The following is a 12926-nucleotide window of genomic DNA, read 5'->3' as shown; positions in this document are numbered from 1 at the left end:
GGTACATATGAATGTATCATATTGCATGGCCATCAGTCCCTGCAGGGCCAAGTTTCCATCATTGTTAAATGTAAGAAATTTGCAAAATTTAATTAATTTATTGTAAGCTCGATAGTGACATAAATTATATTTGTAGCTCCTTTGAAATTCGAAAACACGAAGAACGTTAACGTTAACGTACGAAAGAAATCAGGAGATAATTTCACACTAACTTGTGCCGCAGTAGGCATTCCTAAACCTGTTATTACTTGGTATAAGAATGGCAATGTCCTTCGAAGCAATATAAGATATTCGATAAAGGCGGAAAAAGCTACACTTACCTTGATTAAACTTAGGATTACTGATACTGGCATATATCAATGCTTTGTTAGCAATGAAATTGAAGTTATCAAAAAAACTATTTCTTTATTTGTATTACCGGTCAATGGTATGCAATTAATATTCGTTCTACTAAAATAGTTCCATTATTTCTTCCTAAACATTCTTGTTGACTGTTAAGAGCTTGTGTGATATTTGTCCGAATTACTTTATTCTAGAAACCTCGACGGTAAAAAGTCTATCGGATTGGGAATCTCTTACAAATTTTACGAGCGTGCTTCATAAACAACCAGGCAAGCCGTATAATTTCGTAGTTGAAGCATCTACAACATCTATAACGTTGACTTGGACGAGACCGTCAGATGAGCGAACTGTTTCATATTATATTATCCAGTGTTACTCAGGCGGACTGCTAGTAAGATCGATAAACTACAGCATTAATATAGATGCTGTCAAGCTATCGAAGAAAATTAATGATTTGATTCTACCTAATAACTACAAATTTGTATTGTCTGCGTGCAATTTATTCGGTTGTGGGCCTTTTTCAGAAACTACCTTAGCTAGCTTACCTCGTAAGTTAACAATAACATGCCCATTATTCATACAACTACTGTAGATTGCTATTAAAATTATTGTTGTTATTTTGTGGAAGGGAAACCAGGAATTATTAAAAATCTCAGGATCACCCTTCTGACACACACAGACGTCTCTTTTCAATGGGATCCAGTATCAGAATCGGATAAAATTATATCATTTATCGTTAAGATTGTATGGTATAGGTCGAATGGAAATTTAGGAAATGTTTACGAAACTATCCTAATTCCTAAAGATTATGGCGATAACGTAGCAAATATGTACTTAAGATCGAAACTTCCTAATGATGCGACTGTCAGTGTTCAGATGGCTGCTGTGAATGCATATGGCAATGGATCGTTTTCTACCGTATCGCGCGCAGGTTCTAAACAGTTAATTAAGTGTAAAAATTATGACTTCCACAACTTAAACAAATTATTGGAATTAAATTCTGATTTCTATAGTTATGCAGAACCTGCCTGGCGTCACGAACATTACCTTAGCAGTTGTAAATTTGGTAAGAAAGTTAATTAGATGTTATGTGTTTGTAAATATATTAAAAACTCAACACTTACTAGAATATGTCAAAAGTAATTATTTATTTGGACTTTTCGTATCAATATATTTACTGTAATTCTTGAATAATTGTTGCAGTCTATTGTCATTACTTGGATACCGTTGTCGGATATATCGCTAATAAAGAGTTATAACGTACGTTGGAAACTTTTCAAGGCGAAAAGGAAAAACTCCGTGAAGGTCAACTCTTCGTTGCAATCTTTCACTCTAACTAACCTTACAGCACTCGATTATAAATATCAAATCCAAATTGAGGTTCGTTTTCGTGACGGCCAGAAGACCAGGAGTAAATGGAAAGAAATTTTTCTGCCTTCGACCGGCACAGGTTCATGACTAATCCTCCATATTTTCTATGATTTCGTAATTGCTAAATTTGGATATTTTTATGGTATAGGCGGAATACCTGGAAGCGTGCAACGGTTTAATTGCAAATACCTGCAGGGAAATAATGTTACTTGTAGTTGGTTGCCACCATTGTCGTACGAAGTAACTATATCCGGCTACGTTTTAGGGTGGGAGTCCACTAAAACGTACAGAAGAAAGGAAGTGCATTTAAACAGTTCGATATCACAGTTTATTATCACACAACTAGGTAATAATATTATTGGACATCATTCATTTTATGCTGTCATCAAAGTATTCTTAAATAACCTCTAAAATAATCTTTACTTTTTTACTTGTAGAGGTAGATCAAAACTACAATTTTGATATATGTGCAAAAAGTTCTTCCCGCAACGGACCACCGGCTTATTTCCAATTGTATACGAATCGTACGTTTAGAATGCATCAGATATGATAATAAATATTTGGAACGTATAATAATATTGATTTTGCGCTAAAGTATTTTGTTATCCTGATACACATATATTACAGCTGTAGGAAACGGCGTATTTTCAGCGCCTACTCATGTCTCCGTTAAATCTGCAAGCTCTGCAGAAGAATATCCTAATAATAAATCTGTTGTTGCAACTTGGAGGCATGAATTTGGTAGTTTGGATCATAAGAAAGAAAATGAAACCTACGTTGTATACCTTCGTTATTTCAACGGCAGCAAGTCAGATTTACGACGATATAATACTTTTGAAACGAGATTAACAATACCCAATTTATTACCATTCTATACGTATCAGCTATCTGTACGTTTCTTTGCGCGCGGTATATCTAGTGCATTTAGCCCATGGGCTGAATTTCAAACAAATTATGGAGGTATAATTTTCGAAGCTATAATTTTTCTGCTATATAGATATATTTTTGAAATGACTTAATACTTATTTTAGTTCCTACTACATCACCGGATGATGTAACGATCATTGATGATAGCCCAACGTCAGTTAGAGTCTGTTGGCAACCGCCCAGTTTTTCCGGAGGAGTTATTACCGAATATCTTATATTGTATTCAACCGATAAATTAATGATGAATTTCGTTAAATTGCCGGTATATAATGGCAATTTATGTGCTCACGTCACGAAATTGTCGGAGTCAACGGAATACTTTTTCCGGGTTAGTGCATCCACTGGAAGAGGTGCCGGGCCATTTACCGAAAACATTCGAAAAGTCACACGTAAAGGTTTATATTTGATTATTTTAATCTAGAATCAATATTGTACTTTAAGAGCCAGGCAGTTTATGGGATTATATCAATATAGATTTAAATCGGCGCTTGTATTAACGATTCTTTATTTAATTCCTCAAAGCTACTGTATATTCCCCGTCTGTAACAGAGCGTAAGTTCTTAACGCATTATTTAAATTTTCAAAATTTCGTTGAGCTTTCTTTTCTCTACCAAGATTCACTTGTTGTACAGTATAATATTGCTATTATCATTAACTAGCCTATCAAGCGACGGGAAGTTCTAAAACTGTCAGCGAGTCAGTTCTGTTCTACATCATTGGAGGTGTTATTTCTGGGATTTGCCTTATCTTAATGATACTTTCCTTGCTCTTCTATAAGTACTCTTCAAAGCGGTCCAGAGTTGTTACGAAGTATGTCAAGTAGCACTTAGCAATAAAGGATTTTTACTGACTATTTTTGATATTTAAATGTTAAACTCGTGGGTGACAAATAGTTGTGAATGCCAATTCTATATTACTCTTTATGTAGTACAGTGGTTGATACTTGATGTTATTGTCAATTCTGTACTTGCGTAGGAGAAACTCTTTCGAATCAAAGATTACTGCCGATGCGAATACAGACATTCGTGGCAACGAAATTAGCAATCGTATGCAGAATGTCGTCTACCGGGATAGTCGTCGACGTTTGCACATTGACAGCAGTCAAAATAAGGTAGTCATTAGTAATCAATCGAATTTTAATACGGAACAAGATATATTACATTTTGAAAGGAGATTCCGATCGCTCGCCGATAATGTTCGCGTCGTTGATAATGTTACGGAAGGTACGGAAATTATGTGCATATTCTTTATTACGTATATAGTTTCATCTGTGTTTTGAACGACCGTATAATCTAATATGCTAGTAAAGATAAAAAGCGTAATCATGTGTGCATAGAATAAGGAGAATTGTACAACATGAATCGGAGCTTAGATTTAGCTAATCAGTATTCAATAAATAAGAAAATATAAGAGGATAAATTGCACTCTGTCTTTTCCGTAATAATTGATAAATATCTTACATAGTATACTACATGCACACAACTTGACTTAACTTGGCTGATGGATGTACAACATGTTTGAGCTACACGCTTGCTTTTTCGATGAAAACAGAAACTATCATTTTTGCAATATTGCGATATTGTTTTACTTTGTGAACGCACTGTAAATCGAGAATAGGACTTAACTGAGCTTAACTACTCTCTGTAAATTTACGTTTATGTTCTGTCCATACATTGCAATATTCCTGCCATGCGGATCAATTGATCGCTGGTACAACATAAGTCATCCTAAATTTATTTTCTTCTAATATTAAATCGCAGATAATTGCCGACAAGGCAATGTAGATTGTTCACACATATGGCTTCCCCAACGCGAAGGAGTGCGTGATGGTAGTTTATTTATCAGACCTATCAGAGCAAAGCTGATTCGTAGCCGTAGCTTACCAGATTGGCTCAACTCTAGCGGAATTTTAATTCCTGTTCAGTTTAAAGAAGCGACTCATGAAGCTTCTCCTACTGACGATTTCGTGCTGGAAGAATCGTACTGCGAAGAAGAAACGGTATCTAGAAAATAATTTAATTGCCTTGAACGATATGCTTAGTACTATCATACCGTACTTTATTTCTGAAGTTGCTCAACAAGATGTAGTTTTTTATAAAAATTCAACCAAGGAAGTGAGGTACTGAGGTAATAGAAAACATGTATAAAAGTACTGAGTTGCTCTGGCTAATTATTCTCAATTCGCAAGTGGTTGCCTGTGAAATAGAATACCTATACTATAGAGATTGCTGGAACTTAGCGCTTTACAATCCTTTTAATGATCGACTACTAAACTTACTTAAGAATTAACTATAAATTCGAACCTTTATAATTTCTTGTTTGATGAGCATTTAAATAAGTCCTATTGAGTGGCGTGCTACCTTAAACTAATAACATGTATTGATACAGTTTTATATACCTCACCGTACAGACTGGTTAAGAATTGCGAGGATTTTTAACAATTCATCTGTCATGTATTTAAATGAACTCAGAAGCGTTTAGGCTATGAGACGAAATCGTTAATTTTTTGTAATTGGAAGCTTAAAACATTACAAGCTTGCACGGCTAAAAACAATATGTATCTCTATTATACCTAATTCACAATTTGCGATCCTAAGCAGTTTAGATTTAATAGAACTTTAACTGGATGTAACAACAGTTTTGACATGTATACAGTCAGTTGTGTTTATCACTACCTGAAAGTAGTTACAAGAAATGTAGATAATAGATATTTAATTCATTCTTTCTCAGGAAGTATATCACAGAGAAAATAATTTATTATTTACCTTGAGTTATATATCTACATAAATGTGTATTAACCGTGAAACCCTGTATGTTCGATCTCTTAATGGCATGTGTTTTAAATGTTATCATTTTTTCGTTCGTCTTTATCTCTTTATAGACATTACATGCGCACCAAGCTCATCTTAGCCCTAATAATTTTAATTCTCATTACTAAAGTTTGTGTAAATATTCTAATACTGTATTTTTAGGAGAGCATTGGGTCTACCTTTAAGAGTGAAGATTTAGACGACAGCGAAAGTATCAGCATTCAGCTGAATATTAATGCATCCTCTGGAAAGGTGTCAGATATCAGTTATTGCAGTGAATGTGAAAATGAAGAGAATCAAGAAACGTTTGTTTAACTTCTGGATGGTGATTGTGCCTTCCTTGTCAGTACAAACTTAATTGTAAAATTTATTTGGAAACTTCATCTTTACTAAAAAATCTTTTGTGTTCAGTCCATTGTCTCATGCCTCTTTTAAGCGGTTCTTCATAATCTCATTTTATTATATAGTGTAATTAAAGAAACTTTGCTATATATCAGGGCATAGCATTTATAGAGCAGCACCCGAGAGTAGTATGCACCTTCACAGCGATGCTGTATAGATCATTATGTTCTGTATTTTGAAATATAGTCTCTGTGATTTTAGAAAATCAGCCCAAAACATGGGAGATTGATCCTCGATGTATTTTTAAATTTTTTATAAATTGATCTGGTTTATATACAGTTTTTTCCACATTACCACGAAGATGCTCTCGTTAAAAATATTTTAAACTGATTTCAAACGTAGATTTGTATCATAGTTTCAACGGTTGTATCCTTTGTCTCATGTTATAGTTCGCACGCACACTCGACCTTATACCATAGCTAGCAAAGTATCCATTGATAATTAATTAACAATAATCTTAAGCTCTAACCGCAGCCTATGTTGATCTCTTATGAAAATGCTACAAAAGTTATGGTATAGGGATTTTAGTACATCTATTCTGGCAGCAATCGTTTTAATTATTTTGATTCACCGCATTGGATAATTACGACCATAATTGTTATATAAACTGTAATGGAAGAGTATAAGACACTTCGTGTACACAGTATATTTTTAAATGTGCACTATACCATACTAAAATATTAATTTATTTAACTTAAAAAAGAAACTATACAGTATACATGCTCTTTAGCTTTTCGTAGCTTTAGTACTTGTTACCGTATTTAAATTATGAGTGATATTCCAGTATAAAGTCCACAGATAGCAGTATACACACTGTTTTAATTACGGAGTCAGTGCCTTAAATACCGTGGAAAAGTAACACTTAACTAATTATTATAATATATTATTATCTCATTTACTGTATATTCTCTGTATGGTCAACGCTATGTTAAATTTTTATACCTCAAATTATATTTGTTTATATTTATACGCAATTACTTGTTTTCATCAAACTATGATATATATATATATATATGATTTTAGTAGTATAACGGAACCACGTTGTTACAAAACTCATTTTTACGATTACTTCAATTTTAATCTATGTTAATGTTTCGGTAATAAAGACTGATTTTTGAAGGTGAAAAGATAATATAAATTTACTAAGGCTATCATTCTATGTGATGATGAGCTTTTGCTGCTGATATCGTATTTCGTATTGATTGCCGTACTTCAATAAACACTTATATACTCGTAACAGGTGCTACTCGAAAGAAGAGAAAGGGGAATAGGACACCATCGTTGGCTATAGTAGCGACGTGGAGGTCGACTTTTTGCTGGTTATTTCAAGTCAACTGACCATCGGTAATCGTACGCTATACAGTACTGTACACGATCGCACTCCAAATTAGCTGACAAGTTGGTTTTACACAGCACGGTGTACCGTTACGGTCATAGCGTACTGTAAAATGACTTCAAAAAACGTTGGCCTTCATAAATTTTTTGCTTTCGACCGTGTCCAGTTCCTCTCTTCTTTGGAGTAGTCCCTGCTCGTAACTCGATTACTCAATCACTAAAAGTACGATCAATTCTATTATTCCTATAGTATGTGAAATAAATACTATTCGTATATTGTAAATGTTAACAAGTAAAGACTTCGTTCGAATGCACGTGTAAATCTCCCTCTTTATTTCTCAACTCAACATCTTATATACCGCATATTTTCTCTCGTATTCCCAGTACGTACATTTCATCACGTATCGACGTTATCAGTTATACACTAATGCGTACAGCACTGTACAGACTTATCACAATTATACTCTTAAACATTCACGCAACGTTACTATATGGCAAACCAGTCGCGCTTATAATATTACGCTACTAACTACAACAGTGTAGTGAATATGTATAAAAAAACCATAACAGTAAATGTTGAGGATTTCCATTGGTAACAAACAATAGCAGTAGCTCTAGATTGTAGTGTCTAGTCGAGATACTGTCGACCTGAAGAAACTGTTTTATATACGGATTTCAACTTCTCTATACGCGTACACTACAACATAACGAATACTTCCTTAGTAGTTATTTTCTAATTTACAGTATCATCTATAGTACCATATTATTGCATGAAATGGCTGATTGGGATCTATCATAAATGATCTATTAGCTCATTTTGAAAAGACACCATATTAACTGATTTATCGAATAACTAGTAGCACCAATAAATTATAGGGAACACCACTATTAATTTCTTTTTATTCATCATTGTATCGCATCATTTACCAATGAGTCGGACATGAAGCTTACATATGTTGCATGAGATGATCCGTATCTACTTTAGATACTGATAAAATTATTCGTGCAGTATGCTCACTTTCTGGTAATTGGTAGTGTGATTTGTACCGCTTATAAGTGCTTTAGTTAGCCATGAGGCCTCAAGCTGGGACTATAAAACAGAACTGGTTAACTGTATTTAAGCTAAGACTCAAAAAATTGCTATTTACGCTCATATTTATCAATATTCAGTCATATATAATATTTTCACTACAGTATGGAATTTGTAGAAAAATTTTCTTATATCAGTCAAGAGCGCTGATAGCCCTTGATATATTGTGATACGTGAAATGATATACTGTATTATACGGGCATTTCCTTTTTTGGAGTGGTCTCGATACATTTCAGAAATGCTAGCTGGCGCATCAACTAGTTAATGCACATACTGAGAGTGTACAGTATATACATCTGTTCAGTTATAGCAATCACAATAGCAGAGCAATCGCAATCACGTAACATTTTATCCACTACTCTAAGTAAGCTGAAAGATGACTCACTCGGGACTTTTCTGAGAAAAGTCCCGGTTCATATTAATTAATAAATAAATTATAAATAGTTAGTAGACTATTCCTATGTTTTATTTAATAAATGCTCCTAGGTTATGATAATAATATAGCAGAAGGTTTGTTTAGCATTTGAAAAGATTAACTATATAATTTGTAAACATGTGTTTTATTCAGGAACTCAAACACTTTAGTATACCAAATGACTAAAGCATGATTACAGTCGAAAAATATTAGCTAAAATATTAATGAAATATTAATATTTGTTAATAGAAAATAATTAATTTTTAATATAATAAATGAAAATAAAGAAAGTACAAAGTATTAATATAATATTAACACGGAACTAATAAATATTGGTGTTATTTTAACATTTTGAATATACGACGCATACACATATAACTTTTATCATTTTCCGATTCAAAAGCCTAGAATCTAAGCAAGTCACGATTTTAGATCGCAGTACGAATTGATGAAGGCCAAGTATTTGTCGTAAATGATTCATTTTTTAAATCTCATGATGTTATCCAACTACGCTGCTATACCACAAACAAAGATGCTATATTGAACATCCATCCTTATATCGATACTAGCCAATTCTGCCACATCCGACTGTGCATTATTATTCGTTACTATACTGTACTCCAACTGATACAGCAAGCTACTGTAATATACTTAAAGTCTATCATATTATATAACTGCTATTTATCATTATCCAGAGCTGAACAAATGCATTATATTATTTGAATCTATTTTAATATTTCCGTTTTACTAGACTTAAATTATACTGTACAATATACTGTAAGTTCAATATCTAGATCGCTGCTCCTTATAAACTGTATACTGTACGCTCGTATACTATACAGTATATTGTACAGTAAAAAAAGAAAAGCGAATAGACCGTTATCATTATGGTTATTTTTTTTGGGTGTTTGCTATCTGACGCTCTCTAACTAGCGATACATTAACACACACAAAGCATAAGTGGTCAATGTAACATTATATGTTGAGATTCTATGCATATTATAGCCAAGAACCTCTTCATTTGCGTTAGCTTTACTTATATTATTGATTTAACTACGCGTAACCCCACGCAGTTGCTATACTTTACCGGTGTTCCGGTATCATTTTTATTACGATGTATCGCACACTAATAGCACTGTAGTCATATGTAAATGTATACGTATGTTCATACTGTATACTGTATATTAAAAATTAAATTAAATTATACATACTTATCCATGTGAGCCATCATGTCGCAACATGCTGTACTGTACTGTATAGCTAAATTGAACGATGTACTGTATATATATATACCCGTGACACATACATAGGTCATGTATGAATAAACAGCAAGCGCGTCCATTTGGCACTTCAGAAACTTCGCAATAACTACCATACCACTGGTTAGGATAGTACATTAAAAGTGCAGTAGTGTACATAGTGTTTCGCATTGTAATCTTAAAGGAAATGCTAAAACATTGTAGTACAGTCCAGTACTGTACATGAATAGCGTTAATGGTTAACGTGCGTTCGGTAAAATTATTGTAACTAGTCAAACCCTCGCTCGTGATACTTTGCGTGTTCACGTAATGTACTTGTAGTTTTTTTTTACTTTACAATGTATACAGTACAGTACTTTAGCAGCGATTTGGAATTGAAAGATATTGTGTGATCGCACAGTAGACTTCAAAAATAATAACAATTCTAATTTAGGTCAAAAAAGGGTCACTATTCATTATTTATCAACGGAGATGCTAAGTAAACAAAGCCTGCGGAAAATAATACTACTGCTCAAAGCGAAAGAAACAAAAACACAAAGTTACTTTGTTTTACGAATAAAAGTGAAGTTATGCCAAGATCATTGGGGTAGAAATGCCCCCCAAATTCCTACTGTGCAATAAGTGTGCATGATGAAGAAGGAAAAACAAGAATTGTTTGTACCAATTTTAAAATTGTATGTAACATACGCGTATATGTTATCTATAATCCTATATCTAAGTCAGAACCGAGTAGACCACTGTCAAATTGCCTAGACAGTATGCGTGGTATGCATAAAGTGCAGTGCCAACACAGAGGCCTTATTTATTTTATTATTTTATTATTTTATTATTTTTCATTTTTTTTTTTTTGTAGCGTGGCTTTTAACCTATTAGTGCTTTTCCTTCCCGTGTGTAGATTCAGATGACTCAACACATACAGTACTGTACTGTACACTGTAGGGTACAGTACAGTACCTCTTTGTTTTACAACACACAGTGCAGTACGGTACGGTACAAAGTACCATGGACCTACTGTGTACAGTACTGTACACTGTACAGTGGAGAAGCTATAATTTACTGCATGGTGAAAGGTTTTTACACACGACTGCACTTTACAGTGTACAGTGTACTGTACAGTAAAATGAACATTTTCTTTGGCGTACAGTACTGTACTGTACGGTACAATACAGTACACAAAAATGTTATGTGTACAATACCGCGCATAAAAAGATAAAGTGATAACAATTACGGATAACAATAAGCTAAAGTAACAAGGAGTAAAACAAAGCAAAATACAATATACCGTACTGTATTGTATTAAGAAACGAACAAAGTGATGATTGATTGTTTATTTGTAGACGTAAATACCGTGTCAAAAATAACAAGCCTGAATGAAAAGTTTGATTGACAGCCTAAAAATGAACTACATGTCATAACACAGTTTTGATTTGCTAATGGTTTGTGGTTGACCTTCTACAACATGGTTCAGCCTCTTGTTCTTGTACCGCTGGTCAGGGGGTACATCAATAATAATTATAATTAAACAATCGCAAATCTGAATCTTACCATCTTACCATTATAGATTGATGTCCTCATGTCCGCTCCCCACTTCGTCTATTTGTCATGATTAATATCAGGGACTTATGTCACTCTATCTCAGTCAAAAAATTCCGTACATGTTCATAATAATTCTGTAATACAGTAGATGAAGTCAACATAATTATATAATAAAGTATAGCCTGATGGTGTCGTACTTACACATTTGCAAAGTACGGTACAGTACAGTACAGTACAGTACAGTTTACAGTACGTACAGTACAGTACAGTACTGTACTGTACAGTACAGTAGATGTTTTTCGCACCCGATTTCGTGATTCCATCCTGACTGGTAAAAGAACTGCTGTACCTCTGGATTGCGGCGCATAACGCCTTCCTCTATATGAGTCACGATGTAAAAGCGTACAGTGCTGTACAGTACAGTACAGTATGATAGCCGAGTACTGTACGGTATAGTTTACAGTACAATGTACTGTACGAGTGTACTGTACATGTACTGCACTGTACAGTACAGTACAGTACAGTACAGTACAGTACAGTACAAGTTCAAATTTGAAGGAGTCTAATGTACTGTACTGTACAGTACAGTATGTACTGTACAGTACAGTATGTACTGTGCTGTACTGTTCTGTGGTCTAGTGTGTACACTGTACAGTACAGTACGGTACAGTCAAAGTACAGTAATGCACTGTACCTTTCGTACAGTACTGTACATAGTACACAGTCACAACTAGACCAGCCTAGTGGACCACTAGATGATATCCTATCTCATATCTCATAGTGTAATTTATTGAACTGTACTATACAGTGCACTGCAAAGAGACTTTTGTAACTCTTCAAGTTCAAGCCCCTGACAGAGAACTGGCCTAGTGTACTATCCACTGTAGTGTACAGTGCAGTGTGTACGCTTTCTTTCTTATTTGCAGCGAAAAAATATTTTTTTACCGTGTCTTGTCTTTACAACCCTCAGATTTTTACAACAGTGGTTTCCTAGTTATTATTGGAAAAAAAGGTTTAAAATAAGATCGAATAAGGAGGAACATTACATTAATTAAAGGAAAAAAATCATCAAAGATTTCCCATCTTCCCCGTCAATGGTTTATAAATAGAAGTGCCGTATTTATCAAAAAATGGATTAACTAAGTTCAATTTTCTTACAGCCGTAAACATACGCTTGACTTCGATGGGTAACTACTGGACAGTTTTGATCGTTATTTTGTCCCTAAAACTTATTTCTTCATCGTTGGTACCCAATACCGGTAGGTTGAACTATGTTAGAAATGATAAGATTATAATTACAGTATATTAAATCTCTGTGACTATGGGCGACAATTTTCTGTTGTAATGACGGGCCATTTTTTCAAGGCTAAATTATTATTTTTTTTTTATTATATAGTTTTCTATCGCGGTTTTCTTGAGAAAAACTATAGTACTGTACA

At 33.9% G+C, this 12926-nt stretch overlaps 1 protein-coding gene across 1 annotated transcript; it reads left to right on the top strand.

The window, feature by feature from the left end:
- Positions 1–2740: 2740 nt before the first annotated feature.
- On the top strand, positions 2741–3061 carry TRIADDRAFT_18482 (uncharacterized protein; the record flags this gene model as incomplete). The annotated part of the gene is made up of 1 exon (XM_002108849.1): positions 2741–3061. A coding segment is annotated over one exon (321 nt), but the record flags the coding sequence as incomplete, so codon positions are not given.
- Positions 3062–12926: the final 9865 nt, after the last annotated feature.

This window comes from Trichoplax adhaerens, genomic scaffold (genome assembly GCF_000150275.1).
Source record: "Trichoplax adhaerens TRIADscaffold_1 genomic scaffold, whole genome shotgun sequence".
Taxonomy (NCBI): domain Eukaryota; kingdom Metazoa; phylum Placozoa; class Uniplacotomia; order Trichoplacea; family Trichoplacidae; genus Trichoplax; species Trichoplax adhaerens.
The sequence above is the reverse complement of the archived record's forward strand: the minus strand, read 5'-3'. Positions and strand labels throughout refer to the sequence as shown.